The sequence below is a fragment of the Pneumocystis jirovecii genome (assembly GCF_001477535.1).
Source record: "Pneumocystis jirovecii RU7 chromosome Unknown supercont1.4, whole genome shotgun sequence".
In the NCBI taxonomy this organism is placed as follows: domain Eukaryota; kingdom Fungi; phylum Ascomycota; class Pneumocystomycetes; order Pneumocystales; family Pneumocystaceae; genus Pneumocystis; species Pneumocystis jirovecii.
In genome coordinates this window covers 259571-286138 of record NW_017264778.1, presented here as the reverse complement: position 1 = coordinate 286138, position 26568 = coordinate 259571, and the positions used below count along the sequence as shown (strand labels likewise).

The window sequence follows — 26568 nt, the reverse complement described above, 5'->3', positions numbered from 1 at the left end:
AGCTGATTCTGGAAGTGTCACTGTGATTTTTCAGAAAATAATTACATAATTATATTAAATTACATTTAAGTTTTGTTTATATTATTTTTCTCATTTTATACGGTGGATTTGCTTTTAACGTATTTTGTATTTTTAAAGTATTACTATGTTTTTTTTAACTCTTGTTTTTATAGTAATGCATTTTACTTGGAAAAAATACTGTTTTGTTTAGAAATATCAAGATCTTTATTTTTTTAGATATCTTATAATTAATACATATGATTTTAGGAAGTTTAATTATATTTATAATTTATATTATTTTGAATAAAACGAAGATGTTATATTAATGATATTTAAAAATGAATTATATTTTAGCTTATACGTATTTAAAATTATTCAATTATTTTTGCGTGTTTTTGTTTTAACAAGACAATATATTTTTACCTTTTTTTTTGAATAATTATATAATGGATCAAAAAGATATAGATGTAAAAACGTATCCTCCTCAAACAATTGCTAAAATATTTTCTTTGGCATTTGCAGATCCTGCGACGAAAATTTCGTCATCAGCTTTGACTTTATGTTCAGAGTATATTCGTATTTTTTGTAAAGAGGCAATATGGAGAGCTGCTACATCTAAGCGTGAGTATGAGAATAAGGATGAAAATGAACAGATCTCTTTAGGAGTTGAGGATTTAGAACGGTACTTGTATTTTTTTATTGATGTTTATTTGTTGATTAAAATTATCTAGAATTGCTGGGCAATTGACACTGGACTTTTCATAATATTATACACGTTTGTATAGTTTTTATGATCTGTTTTTATGGTTTGAAGTGGGGAAATTAGCTTATGTAAAATTCGTGATATTTTCGATATAGATTTATTTATATATACTTTAAAATATTGATTTTTTTATGTTTATTTTTAGAAAAGTGCTATGGTTTTGGACTTTCATGTTTATTTTTGTCTTATGTTTGTTTATTTTATGGAAACAAGTTTTCATTCTGAATTTCAAGTCTGATTTTTTTCACTTCTGAAGGCTAAAATTTCTATACAAATATTCATCTTTTATTTTTCTTTATTTACTATTGTATTTAGTGGTATTATATTATATCTAAAAAAAATTTAAAAGTTATGGATGTGTTTATTTTTGATATTTTTATTAGTAGTTTTTAAAAAATATAGATAATTTGTATTTAGTGATATTTATTATGTTTGAGAAATATTTTATTTGCTGAATGCATTAAATTCTTGTTAATATATATATAAGATTTCAATTACGACTTAAAAGATTGGATTGTTATGATTAGTTTTTTTTATGATTAATTCTATATGCAAAATTAATATATATAAACATGAATTATAGATTAGCTCTTGTAATTATGTGTCCTTAGTACTTAAAGATGTAAAAAGCGCAATTATATTTTTAATGTATATATAAATTAAAGATGTTTATTTTATTGTGTATTCTGTCAGCGAAATATTTTTTATATTGTATTTTATGTTTGATGATAAGATATAATATTTCATGAAAATTACTATTTGTGTACAAAGACTTTATAATTTACTAGAATTAGTAAATAATTCTCTTTTTTATAATAATATTGTAAAATTAATTTTTAAATATAGTTGACATAAGTGAATCATTGTAAGCTTGTTGTTTTATACTCAAATTTAACAGTTTATTCGTGTATAGATTTTATTAATTCAACTTGAAGACAAGTTTTTAAATATTTTTCAAGTCATTAAAGTTATTTTCATAATTGTAACATTGCATTTGATTTAGATAGAAAGAATGCATTCTGATCTTAGAAATTATGATTTTTTTGTATAGTCAAAAAGGTTACTTGTGATTGCATAATATCTTAAATATTTTAAATACTTTAAACATTTTAATATGTAATACTTTTTAAATATTTTCAATAAGTTTTCCAACAACTTCATATTTTCTCTACATATATTTTAATAATTAAAGATAATAATGTTTATGACTAACTTGAAAATGCTTTTCCCAATCATCTAATGTATTTCGTTCTTCGTCTGTAAGATCAAGAAGTTTGTCAATAGGTTCATCAGGAGACATAATCATATCTATAAAAAATAATTAATTTCTTAGTTTTAAATATAAGCTCCTTACTTATATCAAAACTTCCTTTTGCTAGTCCTCTACTTGCATCTTTACCTGCAAAATTTCTATATGGACCTTCAGGGCCATAAAGTCGTTTTTCTGATGTAACATCATAAACATTGCCTTTAATACTTATAAAAATTTTATATGTTTCTTTTCCATTAAAACGTTCTAAGGTTTTAGGTGTAAAATCTTGAAAAACTTCAGGTTTTACTGGTGTAAACGCAGAAATATTTTGTTTTGATTTAAAACGTGAATATAATAAATAAATAAAGATTAAAAAAAGAACAATATTAAATGGTGTTATAAATTTTATGATTGTTATATTCCCAATATCAGTATTCATATTGATTATAATTAATGTAATAAAGTAAAAAAGATTACAACTAAAAAATATTAATATATACCATTCTATGTAGATGTTTGTGAAATACGAATAGAAAATTGAATGTTTAGAATGTTTTAAAACAGAAAGTGCTGTATATTTCCGTTTTATAAACTTTATGAGTTATTTGTGCTACTGTCTAATTGCTTAATAGTAAGTTGATTTTTATCTTTGTATTTAATTGTTTTGCTCGATGAAATAAAAGGAATTGTTTTGTTAAATATCGTTGAATATAATTTAGTTAATGAATTTTTATATTCAAAAATAAAAAGTTAAAATATTTTAGAATGATATATTTTATTACACGGAATTTTAAAATAATAATTATAACCATATAAAAATGATAAATTAGTTAATAATATGATGTTTTTTGAAAAAATACCTTATGGTATTTAATTTTGTTTTAGTAGATATATTTAAATAAGTAATATAATGTAAAATAATTTGTGAAAATGTAATTACAGTTTCTATTAAATAGGTTAATAATGGAAATAATTATTATTTGATATTGAATGGAATTATAGTATTGAAATTTTTAGAGACGGATTTATGACAAATCTGTAGAAAAAATGAAGATATATTCCAATAGATATATTTCTAATAAATATTTAATATATAAAAAAAAATATTTTTAACATACCGAATATCTAATGAGTGAAAATATATTAATCAAAAAATGTTTAAGAAATGATTATACTCGTATAGGTATCAATAAAATAATATAAAATTATCTATTAAGAGCACGTATATGCTATTTGGTACATAATTTGTTTAATAGCTTTACTAAAGCATTGTATATTATATTCAAGTAAGCTGTGTTTTTCTAGATTTTCTGTACGTATAAGACAAACAAGAGCAAGATATCTTGATAATATTAGACATTAAAATAATTTTAAAAAAGAAAAAAACCTGTTTAATTCTTGAAAATAAAGCGCCATTCCATTACTGAGGCGAATTATAGATGATATTTCTGTTTCATCTGTAGTATTTTTATTATTTAAACTATTTTTGCGTTCATATCTTAATCAAATTAGAAAAAATTATCAAAAATATGACAAATTACCCATAGATTTCAGAGACGTCTAAAATTACATCGATATAATCTGAGCAGATTTCATAACTTTGTACATCTACAGGAGAACTGTCTGTAGCAATATAAATTTTAGATGATATATCAAATAAATATGCTTTTTCAATAACAGAATTCTAACAGCGTTAAAAGAAATAACATGTTTATTTTGCTCTTTTTACTGAACAAAAAATATTAAGAAGATTTTCTAATGTTGGCAATTGAGGAATGAGTTTCTGAATAACTTTGGAAAATGCTTCAAAAATAGAATAATCAAATATTGAAGTCAAATGAAATGAAACAGATATATTGTCAAGTCCTGAATCTGAAAGTTCATCAAATGCTCTTTGTTGTATATCTCTTTGTGTATCTGTATTAAATATAAATTATTGTAAAATAATATAAAAACAATACCAATTTTATAGTCATCAGAAAGCGTATCTGCTTTATGAATAAATACTTCTATATTTATATTTGGATTAACAGTTAATGCTTTTATAATTGTAATATGTAATTTAGTAAGCGCTTCCAAATACTCATCCTATTTATATTAGTTATATGAAATTTTGAAAATAGAATTATACTTGGGAGTCAATAACAAATATCAATGCACCTACTTTGCCAAATATAGCATCAAGATCAAACGCTGAATCAAAAAAATCAATTTGTCCAGGAAAATCCCATACTTGAAAATCAATAAATGAACTTTTTTAATAAGGAGTAGTTTTTATGTAGATTCTAATGTCCTACTTAACTTCATCTTTATTAATTCTGTTTGTTGACTCAAGAAAAAGTGTCTCATTTGGAGGCATCTATAATTCAGAATTAGTTCTAAAATGTTAATTGAATAAATTATAGATTTTCCTTGTGAAAAACGACTCTTCTGATACTCGATTTTCCACTTCTACTTACTTCTTAGCAGAAAAAAATAAATATATTATGATACCTTCGTAGTCCCATCAATAATAGACGTGGTTGGTATGTACAAAGAGAAATTATAGAATTTTCTGACTGGTAAAACACTTTCAGCATTTAATATTATAAAACTAATAGAAAATACTCTTAAAGTCATTATTTTCTTGTTTGATTATTTTTGAATTTAAAATTAAAGTTTCGATTGTAAGATGTTTCAATTTATTATTTATAAAAAATTTAAAAGTGGGAATATGTGTTAAATAATGAAGGATAATGAGAATTCTTTTGGGTTGTTTTGTTCCAAATCTAAAAGATTAAAGTTATTTGAAAAAGCAGATGAAAAAAGTGTTAAAAGTTATATAAATGAAAAAAAAAGGTATCAGGAAGATACTTCTGTTGGTATTTCATGTTATATAAATTCTTTACCTAAAAGACTTCACTTTTTATTTAAATATAGGTAATTCATATATATGTGTACTTTGAATGTTAACTGTGTCTAAAATAGATATACTGATTTTTTGGTAAATGAAGTGGATGATCAAGAAAAGGTTATTCATATTACTAATACTACCTTTTCTGATATAAGTAATGATGAATTTCATTATTCTATTGAGAAAAATGGACCTTTAAAAGTAGAAATGTTTCTTTTGTTGAAAATTACAAATTGATGAATGATTAGTTAAATGAAAATGAAATGAAACGAATTATTGACCTTTTGGGAGAAGATATTTTTCAAGAAATTACTAACTTTTTAGAAGATGATAACAAAATGACAAAATTTGTTTTGACTAAGGTTTTTAAAGATAAGTCATATCGTACTTCTATTCACACAGCTATAAGAGAGGTTTATAAAGGTTTGCTTGATACAACAACAACTCCTGATGAAGAAATAAAAATAACCTTTTCTAAAGGTTTTTATATTATTTTTTGAGTGTATATACTTGATTGTTTTAGGAAGTACACGTTTTCATGGAAATTTTTGGGCTAATGTTGGCGGAGAATATTGTATGTTTTATTTATATAAAGAAAATATGGATACGATGGAGTGCATAAACTTGCTTTCTAAATTTTTTCGTGTCAAACCTCGTATTTTTTCTTTTGCAGGGACGAAAGATAAACGAGGATGTACGGTTCAAAGATGTACTGCATGGAAAATAAAAGCAGGAAGACTTTCTAATTTGAACAAATCTCTTAAAGGTTTTAGGGTAGGAAATTTTTCCTACACTGATGCCAAGTTAGAGTTAGGTGACCTTAAAGGAAATGCGTTTACTATTATTTTACGGTAAAAATTATCCTGTTTTATTTTACTTTTAAAATTTTTAGTGATGTCAAAGAAGATGATGGCTTAATTAATGAATGTCTAAGTGCATTAAAAACTAAAGGATTTGTCAATTATTACGGAATACAACGATTTGGGACATCGATTATCGCGACTCATGTTGTTGGTATCTTGCTTCTTAAGTCTGATTGGCAAGGTGCAGTAGAGTTATTGCTTAAAGAAGCTTCAGAAAGGATACAAGTGTCTACTGAATCAAAGAGTATTTGGTCTAATATAGAAAATGTAAAAAGCGCTCTTAAAAAGACTCCTCAAAAATACGTTTCAGAGTATTCTGTTTTGTCTTCATTAGCAAAAGAATCTTCTAAATCTCCTAATTACGCTAGTGCACTTCAGAAGGTCCTGCATGAGAATTTAACTAGATAAATTTAATATATTTAGATACCTAGGAATTTGCGAATGATGTATATCCATGCTTATCAATCTTATGTATGGAATTTTGCGGTTACTGAGCGTCTTCGTAAATTTGGCTTTAATCCCGTAGAAGGGGATTTGGTTCTTTGTAATCAGACTATTTACTCCAATGATGATTTAATAGATTCTGAGTTTTCGAATCAACAGATAGATAGTTCTGTAAAGCTAACTAAGATCATTCGTGCAAAGCATTTAACAGCAGACGAACTTATAAATTATTCAATATACGATATTGTTTTACCTACTCCAGGGCATGATATTTTATACCCAAAAAATTGTATTAAAGATTTTTATTTGGATTTTATGAAAAAGGATGGCTTAGATGGTTTAAATATGGTTCGTTCTGTCAAAGAATTTTCTTTGACAGGTTCATATCGGTTAATTTTATCAAAACCAAAAATGATGGAGTGGGAAATTGTAAAATATCAAGATCCTGATGAGCAACTTTCTATGACAGATATCGATATTTTAGAAAATCGTATTTTAAAAAGTCAGAGTAATGAAAAAGGTTATTTTTTTAAAATTATTATTATTATTATATAAATTGTAGTAGATCAGATTTTTAAAGCAGTGAAGTTAAAAATGCAGCTCATGAGTTCATCATATGCTACAGTAGCTTTAAGAGAAATTGCAGAACGAAATGTTTTAAATCCATGAATTCTACCTTTGTTATTGATAAAAGGTATCTTTTAAAAAAATAAGACTAGATGGTTTTTAGGGTATTCTTTTTAATTTCATTTTCAAATTATTTGTTTAAGCTTTTACTTCCTGTGTATATAAATTAAATATATCATTTAATTTTGATACTTTAAGGATAAAGGGAGTAATCGTTTTTGAAGAAAATGTTTTGGATTTTCTATAATTTAAAATATTTTTATACGTTTGATTAATAATGTTATTTAGGTTAGAAAACAAATAAATCACCTGAATACTATAAGAATGATTTTAATGTTTAAAATTAATATATGATAAATTAAATATTTCAAAAATTATTAAATATCTTTGAAGAATATGTTTTAAAAAAATTACTTAGTCACTGTTTTATATATTTTTAATGTTAGAAGCCTAATATGTTGTACTATTAAATACTTTTGTGTTGAAAATAGATACTTGTCTAGAAAATTTTTGGATTATATTATAAATTAATTTATGATTTTTTATTACTTTTTAATATTAATTACTATTGTATATTAATAAAATACGTGTGTTTGGAAATAATATAAAATCTTATCGTATATTCTTTATTTTTTTATTTTAAAAATAATGTAATAAGTTTTATATTAAAATTATCTATTAGTTTTTAGAAATTATTTTATTATTTTATTAAAGAATTGTTTTATATTTATATAAAATAGATAATCTATGAAATTATTTATGAACATAAAAATAATAATAATCTTAAATATTATTATTATTATGTAAAGATTATCATTACAAATTTTTTGCACAATTTGAGAATAAATTTACAAATAATAATAAAATTAAATAGCATTTTTAATAGAAAAATAAGTTGAGATATATTCTTAAATGAATATAATAGAAATTGTTTATTTTATGTTTTTTATTTTGAATAAGTTTTAAAAAAATGTCATTCTTATTAATAATAATCATGTTTAATTAAAAGCTGATTTGTTTTTAGCACTTAAAATTTAAGTAAAATTAAGAAAAAATGTATTCATGCTTTTCTAAAATTAAAATATTGAGATTTTGTTTAAAAATCGTTGACGTTTTTTTAAAAAAATTAAAGTTTGATCAGAATTGTGCTTAAGAAAGCACTGAATGAGTTACTATTCTGAGAATAGTCTTTCAAATAATGTAACTGATGTATCTAATTCTTTTTTTTCGGCTGAAGAACATTCAATTTTGAGCAAACATAGTTTTTCTTCTAAGACTTGTGATATAGATCCGTCTTCAAAGACTGTTTATATTGAAAATACAAAGGCCTTTCGGAGATGGACAATTATTTATCCTATATATTTTGATGTCAAACGTTCTATTAAAGAAGGGCGTAAAGTCCCTGTTAATATGGCAGTGGCAAATCCTTTAGCAAAAACAATAGCAAACGGTGCAAAATCACTTGGTTTTTTATGTATTTTTGAGGTTTTTTACTAATTTTACATTTGTTTTCTATAACATATTCTCATTGGTTCTATTTAGTCAAATAAAACACATCCTAAGGACTGGGCTAATCCTGGCCGTATACGTATTTTTTTTAAGGAAAATGGAAATTATGTTCATAAATCACTAAAAACAAGTACATCTTTATTTTAAAATTCTAAATGCGTTGGTAATTGGTATTAGAAAAAGCTTTATATAAGGCGTTATCGAGTTATCTTCAAGCTAATCCAACTAAAACAACTTCTCTAGATGCATCTACATCACCATCTAATAAATTCTTATCCTCATTAAATATACCTAAAGGAGTTGTGATAAATAGCATTTTGCCGTTAAATTCACCTGCGTTAGTTAATGATGAATTTTTAGAAAAAATGCTCAAAGATATGACTAAAGAGCAAAAACAGGATATTGAACAATCAAAACAAAAGAAAGAAAAGAAAAAAAAACATCAAAAATGAATAACATACTTGCTGTTAAATCGGATTGCTAATTATTGTTATAAAACCATTATTAGTATAATTTTTAATATTTATTTACAGAAATAATGAGTCTGATATATTCTTATTACTCTTTCAATGTATTATTGTTACTATCCCATCAGTTGATTACGGTCATCTGGCGGCTTTACAGATTGTATAAACGTAAGAAGCCTTTTAATTGCCTGTAGCCATTTTCTTGTAGCTTCGTCATTTAAAACATGGCCTATGTTGGATTTAGGGGATTATGTTTATGGAAAAAATAATCTATACCTGTTTGTCCTTTATGGAGTTTTTCACGTGCACTTCGTTCGTGAATTCCCACCATTGTTACACCAATTGGCCAGGCTGCATTTCCTATACTAAGCTGAAGATATGCATCATTTGCTTTTACATATTGACGTCTTTGGCAATAATATGTAATTTTTGATACACCTTCTAATATGTCATTCTTCATGGTTTTTTTTCTTAACAAATTGAAAAACACTTGAAGATCTTTTTGTGATTTTTGTTGATTTTCTAATATTGACTTCCCTTGCTTAGACTCTTTAATGTCATCTGAGATATTAATAATAATATATAATAAGTATATGCACATACCTGGGCGTTCGTCCAAAGTTTTTTTCCATAATTCAATTAGTGTCTGAAGGTTGTTAGAATTGATTAAAATACGTGTTGAATGTTTAATAGTACCTCAAAATAAACTAATATTTTTATGTATACATTATCTGGATTGGTTTTAAATTCATTTAAATTAATATCCAATGCATTAGGATTAGATATATATTCTTTTTTAAGTTCTTCTATTTCGTTTTTTGATTGTTGAACATTTTTTTCTTCAAATTGTAAGTTTTCTGGTGATTTATTTTCCTGCTTCTAAAAAGTATAAGGTAGTTATATAAATAAAAAGTATATTTACTTTTCGCTGTTCTTCTATTAATTCAAGAGTTGAAAGCCTTTTTTTTCTATCATCAAATGATTCCCCAAATAAACAAATTGGCTGATTTTTATCTCGTAATTTTTTTATAAGTTCTTCTTCAGATATTTCTTCAAGAAAATTTCCATTCTGTTATTTTTTAATACTTAGGTATCTAAAAATCTAAGAAAATACTTGATTCCTAAATCTTAATTTTTGATATCTTTCTTTGAATAAATTTCTTTTATTTTCTTCTTCTTCTAAAAGTTCTCGTTTTTTTCTTAATCTTTCCTATAAAACATAAGCCAATTCATTATAAAAAAATACAAAATACCTCTTTTTCATCATCAATCTTTTTTTTTTCCTCATAATATGCTTTTTCTCGTTCTTTTTCAAGATCACCTCGTTTAAAGTATTTTTGACTGCTTTTGCTTGCTACTAATTCATTTTCTTTCCGTTTTTTTGATATTTCAGCTGTTAAAAAGTCCATATTGAAAAATAATATGATTTCAATTGAAATCTTATATCTTTAATATATTTTTATCTATTTTCTGTTCATTTTTGATCTTTGATGTTAAATCACGATAATTGAATTATAGATTAAATATTAACCTCACTTTTTTATAAAAATAAAATTATTCTAAAAAACTCTGTTTTTTCTTGAAAATGGCAGGAGATAAGCATGGTATGTCTTTAAATATGAATTTTCATATGAAAAAGTAATTTTTTGAAAAAAAATTAATAAAATGGTTATATAGTTCTTAAGATTGATCCTGCTATTGAACGATATGCTGGTAATGTTAGAATAATTGAAATATGTTATCTGAATCATATGGACTTTTAGAAATGCGTTCATCTCAGTATATGTATTTTCGATGGACACCTAAAACAGTAACTAAGAGTATTGTGCTTGGTGTAGTTGTTCCATTGTTTATTGGTTATTTTGCTTTTGCAACAGAAGTAATATTTTTATTATCTTTAATAAGACTTTCATGTACTAATAAAGTAGGGAAAATGGGATTTCCGTGGAAAAGGTATAAATGACAAACTAACAGAAAACCGTGATAAGTAGGGATCATTTATTGGGTTATATGTTTATATTTGAGTTATACATGATACATTATGTTCCAGACTTCCTAAGAGTCTTTGTTTTTAAAAAGTCTATTTTTTGGTATAAAAACATTACCATTTTCCTCTATAAGGACCTGATCTTCCACGCGCATGATTTCCATCGTTGTCTCTTCCTCTCCAATCACGTCCAGGCGGGAGATCAGGATAAGGATAGCCACTACCTCTTCCTCTTATTGGTGCACCAGGTCTTCCTCTCCCAAAGCCCCGGTTTAGTATTTTGTTTTTTGGGCCTTCATCATTATTAACAGCAACATCGATCCAGTCACCAATAGCAAAGCGGATATCGTCTAGAGTTTTGTATGCTTCTGCATTCTTTGAAAATAAAGAAACATGTCCAATGTCCTTTGTTTGATATCTTTCTTTGTAATTATCACTATAAATAAGCCGAAATGAAAACCGTGTATGTTTGTTGTTGGGAATAGCTTTTGAAAGGAGTTGGGCTAGTTCATGAAGACTTGCATCTTTCCTAAATACAAATTTACATGGTATTTAAAGAATCATTTGAGAAAACCGAACCATGTATATATTTGAACTTCATCGGCAACTGGTTGACTTCCTGGTTGAAATTCATCGATTCTAAAACAAAAAAAGATAAGTATAAAGCTCCTTGTTAAATGCAAAGAATCCTACGAATGAAAACTACCAACTTTGTAAAAAAGTCGAAGCAAAAACGGTGTTGTTTTTTGTCGGTCAATTGATCGTGATGGTGGTTTTGAAATATACATTTTAGTTTTTAAAAAAGTACTTTATACACTTAATATACACGTATATATATGTATTTTTATTATTATTTCTAAAAATTTTATTTTTTTTGCCAAAACTCTTTTTTTATAACTAACGTGCTTTTCACTAGTTGTAAGTTTTTTGTTCCGAGTAGTGGATCGAGGGATACAAAGGTTTAGATTAAAATACTAAATAGCTTACTTTATACATAAAATGTATATAAATAACCATAAATGATGTAACTGTACTTTTTTAAATGTATATTTCCTAAGAAAATTACGATAAAAATCGTTGGAATTGTAAAACATGATCAATAGTATTGTAAAATGATTTATAAGGTAGATCAGGTACATTTAAATTATCTATTTTTATGCATCTGAATCATATGTACATTCTATACATGTGGTTAGTATAGAAAGTTGATAATAAGATGCATAGTAAATATAGTTTTTCTACATATATTTATTCTGCTGTAACACGAGCTAAAAATATAAGCTGAAATACAACATTAAAAAAAAACGTACTATATATTGCTTGTGCATGATGAATACAGACTTTTTTAATAATACCTTGCTCACAAAGCAAATTTAAGATCTTGCGAGCAAGTGTTCCATTGATCTTGAAACGGTCTACAAGAACTGATATTGAAATCATACGATAATACATAACATCTTTATAAATCCGGTCACAGAGAGCATCATCAATAATTACTAAATTATTTGATTTGTCCTTTACTTTTCCCTTAGACCATTTTTTTTTAGTTTTACCTAAAAAATATTAATTTTTCATGTAAAAAAATATTTTTTTGAAAAAAAGATAATCAATACTAATTTTAAGCATTAATTATATACCTGTTTTGCTTTGTGCTGCTGCTGCTTTCACCATCCTCTCTTAATAACTTTTTTTTACTGATGGTTATATGAGTGCTTATTTTTTGGACTGCTCTTAGATTTATCGTGAGCGCAGATTAACGTCTGTTAAAGTATAAATGTTTATAAAATTCAAGGAAATGTATATTTTTTAATGAATGTTTAAGAAAAAGATATTTCTTTGTTTTTTTTTAGTTAATTAGGTTTAAAAAGGTATAAATTTTTGTTAAATAATAAGTTTTATAGAATTTTTTGTTAGTGAAAGAGTGTTAAATTGTTTTGCATTTTGTGAAATAAGAATCAGTATAACTTTTCTGTTTATTTTAGGAAGTATACATTATTACGTGCACAATTGTGTTTAGTTTTTTCAAGAAGGCGTGCAGTATTTGAGTTTTTCAGAATTTGTATATATAAGAGATACGTTTAAAAGATTTTGGCTCTTTTTTCTCTAAAAATTTTGTTGGGTTTTGTTTAAAGGTTTTCAGAACTAGAACAGGGTTCTAGAAATTAAAGAGAAACATTGGCGGTGTTGTCGCAGCGTATAGGCGTCCGAAGCTTTACCTATTCAACAAGATTGCACATGAAATCATATGTGCAAATTGTTCAGGTTCCTAGTGCAGATACGAATTTACAACCTTCTATTCTTTTGCATTATGATAAAAAAAGATATTTGTTTGGTGCTGGAGAGGCAATTCAGAGAACATGTGTTGGTAGGAAGATTAAAATTAGGAAAATTCGGGAGGTATTCTTGACTTTTGGTTCGAGGGGTATATGGGAGGGTTTTGGTGGATTTCCAGGTGCGGTTCATGATATCAGAGAGCTTATGCTCGTAATGTATAATATTAAACTTAGATGGCTGATCTAGTTTAGGTCTTTTTTTGACATTGGCGGACCAGAATCAGTTTGAAGGTGATGTTACAATCCATGGACCTCAAAATACTTTTTATTTGATGTTGACTTTAAGGCATTTTATCTATAGGTTTGTTAGTTTGTAGTTATGATGTTATAAAATTAAATTTTTTAAAGGCCAAATATTAAAATTAAGATTAACGAATTTAGGTCTGAAACTCATAAATTTGTTGATGAAAATATTACTATTACTCCTGTTATTTCTTCCCCGTATAATCATAAATTTAACAATGAAACGCACAAAATTGAAGGTTTTTATGACAAAAAACGACCTTTTGGCGAATTTTTGAAAGATATTGATGACAATGAAGAACTTATGCAAAAAATGTTTCTTTGTTCTAGTAGTAATGAAGTAAAAATTACATGTTCTGAAAATAATCATGAGGAGAATTTATTATTTAATTCGAATAATATTAGTTTTGAAAATATGCAAAATAAATTCAAAATTACACCTTTTTCTTTATCTGTAACTTATATATGTGAAGGGCATTCACAGCCCGGCAAATTTGATCCAGATGCTGCTAAAGCTTTAGGCATTACTCCTGGGCCTCAATTCGGAAAACTTTCTAAAGGAGAAAATATTGTTCTTGATGATGGAAGAGTTATATTCCCTCATCAAGTTATAGGTGAACCTCGCCCTGGTTCTATTTTTATTATAGTAGATTGTCCAGATAAAAATTATATTGACTCGTTAATTCAAAGGGATATTTGGAGTACGTATTACAAAACCGGGGAAAAAAAAGTACAACTTATTGTTCATATGGTTAATGAAGATGTTTTAAATGATAGCCGATATATTAATTGGATGTATCAATTTAGTGAAAAGGTTCAACATATTATCTCATGTCCTTCTCTATGTCCCGATTTGATAACGCATCGAAAAGTAGCTTTACAGCAGCTGAAATTAAACAGGTTATCAAGAGATCATTTTCCTTTACCACAGTGCATGACTTTTCAATCAAAAAAAGATCAATTGAATTTAGAGAATTTACTTGTGACCGGTATTAAACCTTTGCAAAAGTTTATATTGGAGCCTACTCCGTTATTTTTAGAAGATGAAGTACCCTTGCCCATTGATCTAGAATCTCCGGAAAATTTTGAAGGATTAGATATTTATTTATCTCTTGCAAAAGAGGCAAATGATAATATTCTTCGTGATCGAGAGAAAAATAATGCTAAATCAAATGCATCTGGTTCTAACGTTAGAGTTATTACTCTTGGAACAGGTTCTGCTTTTCCTTCTCATTATCGAAATGGTAAATGATTTAAAGTAATAATTTTGTTTAATGAGTAATTAGTATCATCAACTCTTCTTAGAATTCCTGGTTATGGTTCAGTGATGTTGGATGCTGGTGAAGGGACTTTGGGACAATTATCAAGGCAATTTGGGTTAGGTTTAAATGCTTTCTTGGAAGATTTAAAATGGATTTATATAAGTCATCTTCACGCAGACCATCATCTGGGCACAGTTCGAGTATTGAAAGAATGGAATAGAGTGAATCATGGAAATGATAGAGTAATTTATATTTCTGCTCCTTGGAAGTATTTTTATTTTCTTCAAGAATTTTCTAATATAGAAGATTTTGGCTGGAAGCGTATAAAAGTTATATTAAATGAGGATGTATGTGAAGATGCGAATCTTAAAAAAGGTATTTTAGGGTTACATACTTGTTCTACGAAGTAATTTTCTTTCTTTCTTATTCTATGGCTTACAATTATAGTATAAATGATCTATTAAAAGACCTATCTCTTCTATCATTTTCTACTGTTAGTGCAATACATTGTCCGTGGTCTTTTAGTATGCAAATTACACATAAAGATGGTTGGAAAGTTGCCTATTCAGGAGATACAAGACCTAATGAAAATTTTATTAAACTTGGAATGAATTCAACACTATTAATCCATGAAGCGACCCTTGATGATGATAAACTTCAAGAAGCTATTAAAAAAAAACATAGTACGACTAGTGAAGCGATTGATATAGGGAAAAAAATGAATGCTGGGTTTACACTTTTAACTCATTTTAGTCAGAGATATCCTAAAATTCCAAACTTCATAATGAATGATAATTGTAATAAAAATAAATTAGGGATTGCATTTGATGGTATGGAAGTTAAATTCTCCGATTTCTGGAAATTACCTTATTATTCAAATGCTCTTAAAGTTTTATATGCAGATGAATTTAATGAAAAAGAAGACTTTCTTTTAGAATAAATTAGCTTATTTATAAATAATTTTATATTTACTATTTTTGAGAATTAAACGTATCTTCGTATCTTTCTGATTAGACATCGTCTATTCTTGATAAATATAAACAAAATATAATTTTTAAAGCTGAACTAAATTTTGATCATTAAATATTTATGATTTCGTATGGAGGCACTTTATGAATGGAATAATGAGTTTTTGACGGAACATCTTACGTATCCGCCTTTGTCTTTAATTGATGATGTTATCAATACGATTAACACATTGCTTTATGAAGCCGTGGGTGCTATAGAGCAATACATGCACCATCTGCCTTCTTCGACTATATCAGTTCAAGAAATTGAGCAAGGGGTTCATCAGATCGAGACATTTTTAGAAAATATAGTAGATAGAAATTTTGATGCATTTGAACTTTATGCTTTACGCAATATTTTTGTTGTTCCTGAAAATGTACGCGGTTGGATGAGATTAAAGCATCAAATGGTATTTATTTTATATGTTATTTTCGTAACTTAGTTCTTTAGAATGTTGATTTTTCTAAATCTGAGCAGGATTTTGAAAATATTCAATCTGAAATTTCTCTTGTAAAAAATAAAATACACGCGGTTATTTTGGCTTTTTGTTCTTCTTTTTTGCTTATTTATATAGGCATATAAAGTTTCACGTATTCTTGAGAATGAGGAAGCATTGAATGAATCGATACTTGAAAGACTTCGTGCATCAACAAAACAGCTTGCTTTTTTGTCAGATATTTCAAAAGAACATGATGGTTTGTTTTATTTTTGATTAATACTGCAAGGTTTTGATCTTTTTAGTAAAACCTTTGTTTGAAACAACTGATTTTCTTGTAAATCAGACATTAGTTTTACAGTCTCTTTTAACAACTTTACGATCTTTGGGTTCTGCATATGATGGAAAGCCACTTGCTTCATTAGAACGTGAACATTACATCGAGAAGTCCATTCTTCATCATCTTTCTGTGCTTTCCGATGAAAACTGTGATTCCGTTGATGCTATAGATTCTCAACATCTTGTTCATCGTTTTTCTAATCTTGAATAACTGTCCTTTTATGCTTTAGGTGCTTATGTATGAGGTAATTGGATGTAATCATGGACTCTAGATACTGTTATTTGGTATTTGTTTTATGTTTTTTTATTCTTTAGTTATTGGTCAGTGTGTCACGTGATTTCATTAACTTATAAGTCTTTATACAAGGGTGTTTTTACGTATGGGCTGGTGGCGCAATGGCTAGCGCATTGGTTTTCGGTTGTTTCTTGACGTGAGATCACCAAAGGTTGTGGGTTCGAGTCCCATCTGGCTCGATACGTATGCTTTTGGTTGTCTGTTGAGTTTGGGTAGAGTGTTTGGTTTTTGGTGTTCTGTATTTGTGTTAGCTCTGTTTATAGTACAAAGTATTAAACATTAATTATGGTCGTTTAAATATTAACTAACTATGAATATTAAGTTTTAATGGGTTACATTAAATCTTAGGTTTGGTCTAGGTTTCGCTCTTTGGGTAAAACTTAGCTTGAGACTAGTGGATATAGATGTTTAAATTGATGTATTTATTTTGAAAATTTAAAAATACAGTTTTTGAAAATTAAGATCAACATTATAATTCACATTTTTTGTTTTGATTGGATTATTTTTAATAACTTGGCTTTATCTGTTTTATGTTTATATGTTTATATGTTTTATATTTAGGGCTGGATCTTTTGGTTAATGTTTGAGTTTGCCCTGTCAAGTTTTATGGGCTTTTTTGTAATCTTTTTCTTCCTAAATTCAATTATTGAACTTGGTTTTTATATTTTTTTCTTTATATTTAGAAACTCTGGGCTAGCAATTACATTTATTTTTAAATTTACTTTTGATTTATTATTTAGTTTCATTCAATTATTTGAAACAGCTTTTTTCTCGTCATCATTACGTTTATACTAATGACTGTTTGATCTTTTACTCTTTTTTGCCCTTTTTAAGATTTTATTTCTTTTTTTCTGTTTTTACTTTATCTTATTAAATATTCAAAAGTATTCATCATTTTAATTTTATTCTTAAAGTTTTATATATTTTATATTTCTTTTTACAACTATGATCTCTTGTCTATCTTAACATGTTACATGGAATACATTAATTTGTTCCACTCTTGTATCACTTTTAGGGTTAGGTCTATACAATCTTAAGGCGGTTTAAAAGTTAACTGATAAGTTTAATGAACCGGTTAACAAGCCGGTTGTCTGAGTCGTCAATAGACGAGAAAAACGAGGAAAATAAAGAGGAAAATAGCAGAAGAAAAGACGATGAAAATGTTTTTCTTTTTGTCCCTAATTTAATCGGTAAGTTTGTTTTTTAAGGGGAATTATTTGTGTAGTAGTAGATGAGTATTGAAAAATTAGTATTTGTTGAAGTTTGAGCGTGTAATTGAGTGAATAAGAGTTTTCCTTTGAATTAGTATAAAGAAATGAATTGACAAGTGCTTTTGAAATGTTTATTGATAGATATTGGTTGATATTTTGGAGTGAATACTGATAAGGTGTTATTAACAGGATATTCGCGGATTTTGTTAGCAACTGCATCACTTAAATATATGCCGTATCACCCGAAGTAGGTTACAGTTGACACAGTAATTACACTGTGTCTTTGTGACTTTTTGGTTGATAAATAGATATTGTACTTGGCTTTATATTTTATCGTGTTTGTTGGACGCGTTTGATGGAATGGCGGCTCGGTGGCTGGGTCAATGTGTGTGGGGATGTGTATTCCTGCATGTTGTGCTGATGGTTATATGATAGCGACGAAATTCGGTGCTATTTTAGATATGGTGACAGACCGGTAAGTGATGTGCAACTGTTTGCCTGTATGGTGTGAAAAATTGACTGAATATTCTCAGGTGTACCACTTCGTGTTTGCTGTGTTTTTTATCGTCAGCATATCCTGAGTACACGATGACGTTTCAATTCCTTGTTTCTATCGATTTGGCTAGTCATTATATGCACGTTTTTTCAACATTAGCTCAAGGCAGTTCCTCTCATAAGAAAATTCCCGATAATCAAAGCTGGATTTTGCGGCAATATTATCAAAATAATGTATATTTTTATATTAATGTTTGATTGGTAGTAATGTTTATATAGGTTATTCTTTTTGTTTTTTGTGCTGCAAACGAGCTTTTTTTTGTAGCATTGTATCTTCTTTCCTTTCCTCCAAAATCTCCGCCTCGACTTGGTAAATTTATTATTTTATTAGCTATGATTTAATATTATTAGGTTATATTTTTAATATTCCACTTTCATATCCTGTATTGATTGGTACTGTAAGCTTTCCTATTTGTCTTGGAAAACAGATTATTAATATTATTCAAATGATTAATGCGGCAAAAGCACTTGTTGATATTGATAAAGAAAATAGAAGGAAAGCAAAATTCATGTAGCAATGTATTTATTTTATATATAATAAAAATGTAGCTTTTACAATCTAAACATGATGTTTATAATTGATATTATGTGTTGATATCGATTTGTCTGTCATTAGAATTGTCTTTATTAAACTGTGTATAATAATATTATATATTCTTTTAAATAGTTTGAATTTAGTCGTGGTATCGTTTGTTAGTCTCTCAGGCGTATATAGCCCCGAGATAATGCACGTGCTCCTCTCCCAAAGACTTCTCCTGCACCTTCTTTGTCCATTTCTAAAACATTAAGTGCATCTCTTATTGTAATTATTCCTACTTCTTGAGCAGGTTCTATAGAAATAGTTTTAGGGTTTGTTGGTGAACTATTTTCTGTAATTCGATGTGTTTTTGTGGTATATCCTAATGATAATGACGGTATTGACGTCATCCATGAATATTTTTTGCCGCCTGGACCATTAGGACCTGATCCCATCATTATTGCTGCAGTAGTATCTGTGTTTCGTTTTTGTGTATCCTCTGAAAGACTTTTTGATGCTGAATTTATTCCTGTTTCTTTTTTCTTTCTTTTTTTATCCATGTCATCTGGGTTCCCTGATAGTGAACTTTGTTTATCTATTTTATTTTTTTCTTCTAGTCTTTTTGATAATAGCTGAGCTCTCCTCTTTTCTTCCATATCTTTTTCTTTGTTGTTTATTTCTTCTAAAATCTTTCCAACGTTGTCTATTATTTTTTTATTGATAGGAGGTGACGTAGTACGATGTTTAGACAGAATGATCATATCTGACAAAAGGCCTGCCATTCTATTGCGTAATGAAAGTGCAAGAAGAGGTGCTACTTCAGGATCTATAGTTTTAAGAGAATTGGAAATTGCTATTTTTTTTAAATGAAATTGAAAAAAAAAAAAAGATAAAAGTTTACCAATTCTATAAATAAGATCATTCAGTGGAATAGGATTCAGAAAATCAGTAATTTTTGTTCGGTCCTCTTCAAAAGACAATGTATTTGACCCAAATCCATAGTCATAGGATCGACTCATGTTATGTTCTTCTTCCTAAACATACATTAAAACTTAAATATAAATAACACAAAGTTGTTGTTGCCTTGATATCAACACCAGCAGATACCAATGCATCTTGAAGTTTTTCAGTATCTTGTCGATCCTCGCTAAATGTTCGTTTAAAAAAATATAAGTTATATTTTTTGATGAATTACCTAAATTTTCCGGAAACAGGAGATGGGTTCACTTTATAATATAAATATATTACACTTCCAATGCATATGGTGTTTTTTCAATCATACCTGATCCTTTAGTAGCTCCACTATAAAGATATGGAGTAGTTTTAGGAATTGATGGAGAATATGCTGGTTGTTCATAGTAATCACGCATAGAGACGCTATTATATGGTTTGTGTTTTTTTGCAGAAGACGCCGCACCTCTGCCACTTGAGTAAATTGTAAAACTAAAAAGATTTGAGTACTCATTTGAACTGCGTTTTAGATCCATGATTTATATTTGAAATAAAAAGGTTAAATAGATATTCCTACGAAAAAATAGCTGTATATATATTAAGTTTCTTGATTTTGTATAGGTATTGTCTCTTAAATGCCAAAAAATTAAAAATTTATTTTGTTTTCTTTTTGTTGAAAATCTTAAAAAGTCGCTTTTTCTGCGGAAAAAAAGAAATCTCTTTTAAATATCCTCATAGGGTATTTGGGGATAATGCTTCCTTGTTGAAAACCCTTAATGTTTCTTTTAAATGGGTTCTTTACTTCTCCCTTTTTCTTCATCAAAATTTTTGGATGTTGATTATCGTTATTTTAAAAAGTTACTTGATTGAAAAAAAAAAAAAAAAACAAACTTTTCTATGGGGAAAAGTAATAAATATAATAGTATCTGGTATATTTCTGTTTAATTGTTTTACTAATTTTATTTTTAGCACGGATTCATTCAAAATGCAGTTTAGCTACTACTTTGCATCAGAACACTTTGCATCAAAAACCGATAAACAGCTGTATTCATCAAGAAGTATCAATTGATTTTGATAAAATATGCAGAAGTTTACGTTTTGAAAGAAAAGAAAAAATATGTTCTGTATTTTTTTTTTTGTTTTTATGTTTGATTTGAGTTTATAGATGTTTAGATGTGTCGTAAAGACCGATCTAAAAAGAATGTTAATAACATTTCTCTTTGTTTGCATTGTGGTGGAGTTTTTTGCATTAGTTTTGGAAGGAGTCATGCTTTTGAACACACTCTTCAAGAGTCTATGCATTGTCTCTTTATTAGTATTGAAAATGCGGTTATTTGTAAAGAAAAAATGATTTAAGAAGACCGATTGATATATTTAGGGTGTCTTTCTTGTAAAAACATATTATCTCCTCAGGAAAGCATGATTTTGGGAATGAAAGAAGTACAAAAACTTGTTCAACGGAAATTTTGTATTTATCAGAAAGTGAAAAATGAAAAAAAAATTACAAAAGATAATCGTTGCTCTTTAGAATATAAGTCTTTGGTTCCTGGTCTTCAAAATCTAGGAAATACATGTTACTTTAATTCGGTATGTGTGGTTTAGCATGAATAATGTTACTTGCATTTAACAAATATTTTAAGGTAATGCAAGTTTTGGCAGCGAGTCTTCCGCTTCATGATATTGTTTCTCCTACACCACTTTTTAATCGTTTTTGTATACAAATAAAGGGTACTGGATCATTAATTACTGCATTTGTTGAATACCTTAATGCAGTATATTCTTGTACATCTGAAAATACAATATTTAAACCGCAAAAGCTTTTTAGTCAAATTCAGAAGAAGCATAAGCAGTTCACACCTTCTAAACAACAGGATGCTCATGAACTATTGCGTTATTTTCTTGATTCTTTAAATATGGAAGAAACTTCTAATACTTCTAATAGAAATACGTTTGAAAAGCTGTCCAAGTCTAAACAGAAAACGTTTGAAAAGAATGATGTATCTCTTATAAGTGACATTAAAGTTGAAAATCTTAATGGGAACAATAATGATACTCAAAATAAAAATATTACATTTATTGATAAACTTTTTGGAGGAAGACTAGCAAGTATTGTTATTTGTAACACATGCAAATCGGTATTACGGGTATTTTAAATAGCTTTACTTATATTGTTTAAAGGTTTCTACATCGTACGAAAAATTTCAAGATATATCATTATCAATAAAAACTCATAATGCTACTGATATTGTAAAATATTTCTTATTTGATTTTTTTATTTAATTTTTATAGGCATGTGATACAAAAGTTAATAGTAAACGCATTGGTTCTAAAAAAACTCGGAAAAAAAAGGGTTCATCAGACAATTTGCTATTCAATTGTTCAAAAACATCTTGTTCTCATTTGAATGGTTGTTCTGAAAGTATTTCGATTCTTTTTTTGTTTTTAGGAATGATTAATTTTATGTAATAGGTGTATCTGATGATGAATCGTCAACACCAACAACGGGTTCAGAAAATATGTCAAAAACATGTCTTCATTTTAAAGAATTGTCTGTTGATTCTTTTGAAAAAGATGGACTAAGCTCCTGTAAAAATGCCTCTATAGCATCTGAGATTACAACTAAGACCGAATCTGAATATATTGATCTTTTACTTTTTGAGAGAAATAATATTGATGAGGAAAAAAAGGATTCTTGGAATTTAGAAGACAGTTTGAGGCAATTCACGAGTGTTGAAATTTTGGAAAATGAAAATGGCTATGCATGTGAAGAATGTGCAAAACGTCTTCGTTCTACTGCAAAAAAATGTATTTATAAGCCTTCTCAGGCTCTTCGGCGTAGCTTTCGGCTGTCTAATACTAAATCTTCTAAATCTCATATAGATTCTTTTTTAACTAATGGTTCTTCTGAATTATTTCTTTCATCTAGTTCTTTTTCCGATCTTTGTTCTCAACCATCTGAATCCCATCTTCCTGTTTTGCATATTTCTAGTCATGAACATCAACATTCTTTTTGTATGTCTCCTGGTGTTTGTTCAACTAATACTCCGTCTTATCTTGATTATGAATATTCTTCCTCTGACAGCTCCAAACCAAGATCTGTTCTTTCTTCTGCATTTAGGCGTTTTTTGATTGACTTGCCATTACCACCGATTCTGATTTTACATCTTAAGCGTTTTCAACAATTAATTGGTCGTCTTCGGTCTTCTTTTAAGAAAATTGATACTTTTGTTGATTTTCCAGAAACTCTTGATTTAACTGATTATGTAACACCTCGTCTGCGATCTGGACCTGGTTTGTTATATATGTTAACAGGTGTCATTGTTCATATAGGAACTCTTACTCATGGACAGTATGTATTTTTTAATTAAAAAAAATGTTAATTCTTTTGTTCTAGTTATGCATCGTATATTTTAACACATAAAATTCGGCCATTGAATGAGCCATTATCAACAACTTTGATTGATTCTAATCTCTCCGATTCTTTAAGTTCTATTAAAACTTCTCAAACTCCTCTTCGACAATGGGTTTTTGCTAATGATACATTAACTCGTCCTGCAACATGGGATGAGGTGCGTCGATCTGTTGGATACCTTTTTGTATACGAACAAATTTATGATGTTTCGTAAAAATGATATGACAATAATAATTAATGTTTATAACTTCTTTTTTCTACACTTCATACGGTTTATTGTTCTCTAAACATTTAATGTTTTTATATTTGTATTTTATCTAGCCTGTTAAATACTCCGTTTATATGAATTAGCAATTAAATCTATATTTTAAGTGTTTTCAACATAGAAAATGTATAAAACTTTTAATACATAAAAACATTAAATAAAACAATACATTGTATAAAAATTTTGCAACTATTGTGTTTTCAAATAATTTATTAAATAAGTGCTCTATTACATTTATAATAATTTAAATAACTCGATAAATAATTATTTCTACTAAAGAAAAAATGGCTTCGCCTTCGGCGAGGCTCGAACTCGCAACCTTGAGATTCCTCTTAGAGGAAGTGCCACATAAAAGTCTCACGCGCTGACCAGTTGTGCCACGAAGGCTGTTACCTAGTAATGCTTGAAATTAATAATAAATGTCTTTTTACGTGTTATTTTAGTAGATGTAGATATTTAGGATATAGAAAAGAACATTAGATAGAAAAGAATATTTGGATTTTTAAAGACAAAATACTTCTAATGTCTTTTCCTCTTATTTGTACTCTGTTTTTGTTGTATATCTGATGTTTTGTTGTATTATATGACTATTTTTCACTTGTAGTTCTCTTATAATGTATCAAGTATATATCGTTTAACGTATACATTACTTACGAAAAAGTATAAAAGGGCAACTTCCCCCGATAAAATAGCTATGAAATACCATCAAAGATGATGAAATGGTAAATTTATGGATGCATATTAGATCATAGAAGGGAATAAATTATATTAAAAACGTTATCTTCAGAATAGAAGCTGTAAAAGATAATAAAGAAATGATGAAAGTGTTTAAAGAAATTAAATAGCTTGAATTTAGACGATAATAGAAAATGCTTTGATATAGGATTTTATGACTTCCTAAAGGATAAACGTGTATTATATGTTAATTTTATTGTCTGAGATATGAGAATTTGTTTTTTATTATTTGGGAATGAACGTGAAAAGATTAGGTTTGGTTTTGTCGAGGGTTGGGTTTTTGTAAATGATGAGAGATCAGTTTGTGAAAGACGATATCGTTGAAGAAATATTACATTGTATTGAGTGACATATATAGGTGAATAGAGGTGAATGAGTTGTTGCAAATCAAAAGTAGTTGTGGTCAAAAGGCGTTATTTTTTAAACCTCCGTTAGCACATGATTTTTGGAATTTAATTACGGTAAGATTTTCAGAAGGTTTGGGTTTTATTTAGGTAGGTTGGATTTTTGTATTTGAAAAGGTTTAAGTCTGTAATGGTTTAGAGGTTTAAGCTTTGAAAGAAAGTGTTTTGTATATAGAGCAAATGCTTGCATTTGTAGAAGGAAAATTAGATCATAAAAGCAGAGATAATGATAAGAATTCTTTTACTCATAACAAGCATCAGGATTTTCACGATGATATAGCACTTTCATTGAAGATAAAATCATACTATGAAAATGAGGATCAAGAGGCAGATTATGAAGAGTTTGATGGTATAGATGATTTTGAAGGAAAAATCCTTAATGGTGAAGTTGATAGGTATTGATGATTTTATATTTTGATGGAAAAAGTAATAATGAATTTATGAGATATGGTTTCTTCTCTTTTCCCCAAAAACTCCCTAAACAAAAAGGCAAAATTACTTCGCAGCTCAAGTCGATAGAGATTCGAAATAAATTTATAAGAAGAAAGAAACGTATTATTCTTGAAATACCTCAAGGTTTTTGTTTCGATCAATTATTAAACCAAGATAACCTTGTTTGGTATAAAGAGGGATCTAATGTTACTAAAAAGGAGATAAATAGAATTGAGAAGTGGAGGAATATGGCTACAAGTTTACGAATGGATGGAAATACTGAGTATGTATTTTTTGAGACGAAAAAAGTATGCAAATTCTAGTTTAAAGACTGATTAATGATTGTAGTTGGCTAAAAGAGTTTTTAAAGGTATACCTGATTCTTGGAGATCTGCTGCATGGTATGCATTTTTATCGTGTTCTGCAAAGAGGAATGGGAGTAAGTATACGGATCGTGAGTTGAGATTGAAGTATCATGTATTTTTTTCATTTGCATATTTTTTTCTAATTAGATATAGGAATATCTTCAACTTCCGTATGCTCATGATTTTCAAATTAATCTTGATGTTCCTCGTACTATAAGTGGTCATGTTTTTTTTCAAAGACAATATCGAGATGGGTATGTATTGATTTTTGTTTTTTTTTCTCTGTTAAAAATTAAGACAACGACTTTTGTTTCGAGTTTTACATGCTTTGTCTCTTTTTTATTCAGATACCGGATATGTACAAGGAATGGCTTCTTTGGTTGCTACTTTTTTATGTTATTATGATGAAGAGTCTGCTTTTATTATGTCAGTGAGGTTATGGGAAGAAAAAGGAATTCTATCTATCTTTTCTAATGATTTTAATGACCTTTTTTTATGTTTTAATGAATTAGAGGCTAGATTGTCAAAAACAAGAGTTGGAAAAAGACTTGTAGGTTTTTTGCTTCTTTTTTTCTTATATGTTTATTATTTAGTTTGCTCTTGGGATTAATGTGTCTTCTTTTTCCACAAAATGGTATTTGACACTTTTTAGTCATTCTTTATCTTTTTGCACTCAGTTACGAATATGGGATGTTTTTTTATGGCATCATGGTGATAAAAAAAATAAGTTTGAAATACTTCATCTAACTGCTATGGCTATAATTTTTGGAATGAAAGGTTTTTCTATTACTAGCATTAGCTTAGACTTAATTTTGTAGATATGCTTATGAAAGCGGATTTTGAAACAGCTATGAAACTTCTGACATCTAGGATACATGTGATAGATAATGATGCACTTATGATGTTAATTGAATCTGAATGGAAATCAATGAAAAAGGGTTAAATTTATTTTTAATTCATATTTATTATTTATATTTATTTTTTGTAATAATAATGATGA

The 26568-nt window shown here is 27.6% G+C and overlaps 15 protein-coding genes and 2 non-coding genes across 17 annotated transcripts; 10 read left to right on the top strand and 7 right to left on the bottom strand.

The window, feature by feature from the left end:
• Positions 1-446: 446 nt before the first annotated feature.
• On the top strand, positions 447-765 carry T551_01037 (uncharacterized protein; the record flags this gene model as incomplete). Its single annotated transcript, XM_018373300.1, has 2 exons — positions 447-682; positions 732-765. The coding sequence occupies 2 exons, from the start codon at positions 447-449 to the stop codon at positions 763-765; spliced, it is 270 nt and encodes an 89-aa protein (XP_018230468.1).
• Positions 766-1889: 1124 nt separating this feature from the next.
• T551_01036 (uncharacterized protein) lies at positions 1890-2454 on the bottom strand (the record flags this gene model as incomplete). Its single annotated transcript, XM_018373299.1, has 3 exons — positions 1890-1931; positions 1977-2071; positions 2118-2454. 3 exons carry the CDS (start codon positions 2452-2454, stop codon positions 1890-1892), a joined length of 474 nt encoding a protein of 157 aa, XP_018230467.1.
• A 773-nt stretch (positions 2455-3227) lies between these two features.
• On the bottom strand, positions 3228-4634 carry T551_01035 (uncharacterized protein; the record flags this gene model as incomplete). The annotated part of the gene is made up of 10 exons (XM_018373298.1): positions 3228-3357; positions 3403-3513; positions 3557-3699; positions 3745-3932; positions 3977-4103; positions 4147-4267; positions 4313-4374; positions 4439-4466; positions 4509-4573; positions 4623-4634. 10 exons carry the CDS (start codon positions 4632-4634, stop codon positions 3228-3230), a joined length of 987 nt encoding a protein of 328 aa, XP_018230466.1.
• A 106-nt stretch (positions 4635-4740) lies between these two features.
• On the top strand, positions 4741-6884 carry T551_01034 (pseudouridine synthase PUS7; the record flags this gene model as incomplete). Its single annotated transcript, XM_018373297.1, has 7 exons — positions 4741-4934; positions 4983-5109; positions 5157-5388; positions 5432-5759; positions 5801-6152; positions 6195-6735; positions 6778-6884. 7 exons carry the CDS (start codon positions 4741-4743, stop codon positions 6882-6884), a joined length of 1881 nt encoding a protein of 626 aa, XP_018230465.1.
• A 1122-nt stretch (positions 6885-8006) lies between these two features.
• T551_01033 (RNA-binding signal recognition particle subunit SEC65) lies at positions 8007-8803 on the top strand (the record flags this gene model as incomplete). The annotated part of the gene is made up of 3 exons (XM_018373296.1): positions 8007-8327; positions 8385-8481; positions 8529-8803. The coding sequence occupies 3 exons, from the start codon at positions 8007-8009 to the stop codon at positions 8801-8803; spliced, it is 693 nt and encodes a 230-aa protein (XP_018230464.1).
• Positions 8804-8934: 131 nt separating this feature from the next.
• T551_01032 (mRNA splicing protein PRP18) lies at positions 8935-10227 on the bottom strand (the record flags this gene model as incomplete). The annotated part of the gene is made up of 7 exons (XM_018373295.1): positions 8935-9047; positions 9095-9379; positions 9422-9464; positions 9515-9697; positions 9741-9887; positions 9933-10028; positions 10072-10227. The coding sequence occupies 7 exons, from the start codon at positions 10225-10227 to the stop codon at positions 8935-8937; spliced, it is 1023 nt and encodes a 340-aa protein (XP_018230463.1).
• A 176-nt stretch (positions 10228-10403) lies between these two features.
• On the top strand, positions 10404-10809 carry T551_01031 (uncharacterized protein; the record flags this gene model as incomplete). The annotated part of the gene is made up of 4 exons (XM_018373294.1): positions 10404-10422; positions 10496-10531; positions 10582-10697; positions 10747-10809. 4 exons carry the CDS (start codon positions 10404-10406, stop codon positions 10807-10809), a joined length of 234 nt encoding a protein of 77 aa, XP_018230462.1.
• A 110-nt stretch (positions 10810-10919) lies between these two features.
• T551_01030 (uncharacterized protein) lies at positions 10920-11593 on the bottom strand (the record flags this gene model as incomplete). The annotated part of the gene is made up of 3 exons (XM_018373293.1): positions 10920-11334; positions 11385-11444; positions 11499-11593. 3 exons carry the CDS (start codon positions 11591-11593, stop codon positions 10920-10922), a joined length of 570 nt encoding a protein of 189 aa, XP_018230461.1.
• Positions 11594-12053: 460 nt separating this feature from the next.
• T551_01029 (uncharacterized protein) lies at positions 12054-12476 on the bottom strand (the record flags this gene model as incomplete). Its single annotated transcript, XM_018373292.1, has 3 exons — positions 12054-12073; positions 12116-12358; positions 12443-12476. The coding sequence occupies 3 exons, from the start codon at positions 12474-12476 to the stop codon at positions 12054-12056; spliced, it is 297 nt and encodes a 98-aa protein (XP_018230460.1).
• Positions 12477-13040: 564 nt separating this feature from the next.
• T551_01028 (uncharacterized protein) lies at positions 13041-15583 on the top strand (the record flags this gene model as incomplete). The annotated part of the gene is made up of 5 exons (XM_018373291.1): positions 13041-13289; positions 13357-13439; positions 13487-14625; positions 14668-15049; positions 15091-15583. 5 exons carry the CDS (start codon positions 13041-13043, stop codon positions 15581-15583), a joined length of 2346 nt encoding a protein of 781 aa, XP_018230459.1.
• Positions 15584-15742: 159 nt separating this feature from the next.
• T551_01027 (MIND complex subunit MTW1) lies at positions 15743-16637 on the top strand (the record flags this gene model as incomplete). The annotated part of the gene is made up of 4 exons (XM_018373290.1): positions 15743-16060; positions 16102-16182; positions 16226-16346; positions 16393-16637. 4 exons carry the CDS (start codon positions 15743-15745, stop codon positions 16635-16637), a joined length of 765 nt encoding a protein of 254 aa, XP_018230458.1.
• A 171-nt stretch (positions 16638-16808) lies between these two features.
• On the top strand, positions 16809-16900 carry T551_05009. Its single transcript has one exon. It is a non-coding gene; the product is annotated as a tRNA-Arg (tRNA).
• Positions 16901-18315: 1415 nt separating this feature from the next.
• T551_01026 (CDP-diacylglycerol--inositol 3-phosphatidyltransferase) lies at positions 18316-19002 on the top strand (the record flags this gene model as incomplete). The annotated part of the gene is made up of 4 exons (XM_018373289.1): positions 18316-18407; positions 18466-18661; positions 18707-18797; positions 18839-19002. 4 exons carry the CDS (start codon positions 18316-18318, stop codon positions 19000-19002), a joined length of 543 nt encoding a protein of 180 aa, XP_018230457.1.
• A 178-nt stretch (positions 19003-19180) lies between these two features.
• On the bottom strand, positions 19181-20491 carry T551_01025 (uncharacterized protein; the record flags this gene model as incomplete). The annotated part of the gene is made up of 5 exons (XM_018373288.1): positions 19181-19857; positions 19906-20038; positions 20088-20151; positions 20200-20230; positions 20287-20491. 5 exons carry the CDS (start codon positions 20489-20491, stop codon positions 19181-19183), a joined length of 1110 nt encoding a protein of 369 aa, XP_018230456.1.
• Positions 20492-20852: 361 nt separating this feature from the next.
• Positions 20853-23581, top strand: T551_01024 (uncharacterized protein; the record flags this gene model as incomplete). Its single annotated transcript, XM_018373287.1, has 9 exons — positions 20853-20877; positions 20925-21079; positions 21129-21291; positions 21334-21542; positions 21596-22090; positions 22134-22202; positions 22245-22374; positions 22425-23304; positions 23350-23581. The coding sequence occupies 9 exons, from the start codon at positions 20853-20855 to the stop codon at positions 23579-23581; spliced, it is 2358 nt and encodes a 785-aa protein (XP_018230455.1).
• A 342-nt stretch (positions 23582-23923) lies between these two features.
• T551_05008 lies at positions 23924-24019 on the bottom strand. The gene has a single exon. It is a non-coding gene; the product is annotated as a tRNA-Lys (tRNA).
• Positions 24020-24574: 555 nt separating this feature from the next.
• T551_01023 (uncharacterized protein) lies at positions 24575-26511 on the top strand (the record flags this gene model as incomplete). Its single annotated transcript, XM_018373286.1, has 9 exons — positions 24575-24686; positions 24734-24844; positions 24920-25166; positions 25217-25511; positions 25552-25680; positions 25722-25822; positions 25866-26118; positions 26162-26345; positions 26387-26511. 9 exons carry the CDS (start codon positions 24575-24577, stop codon positions 26509-26511), a joined length of 1557 nt encoding a protein of 518 aa, XP_018230454.1.
• Positions 26512-26568: the final 57 nt, after the last annotated feature.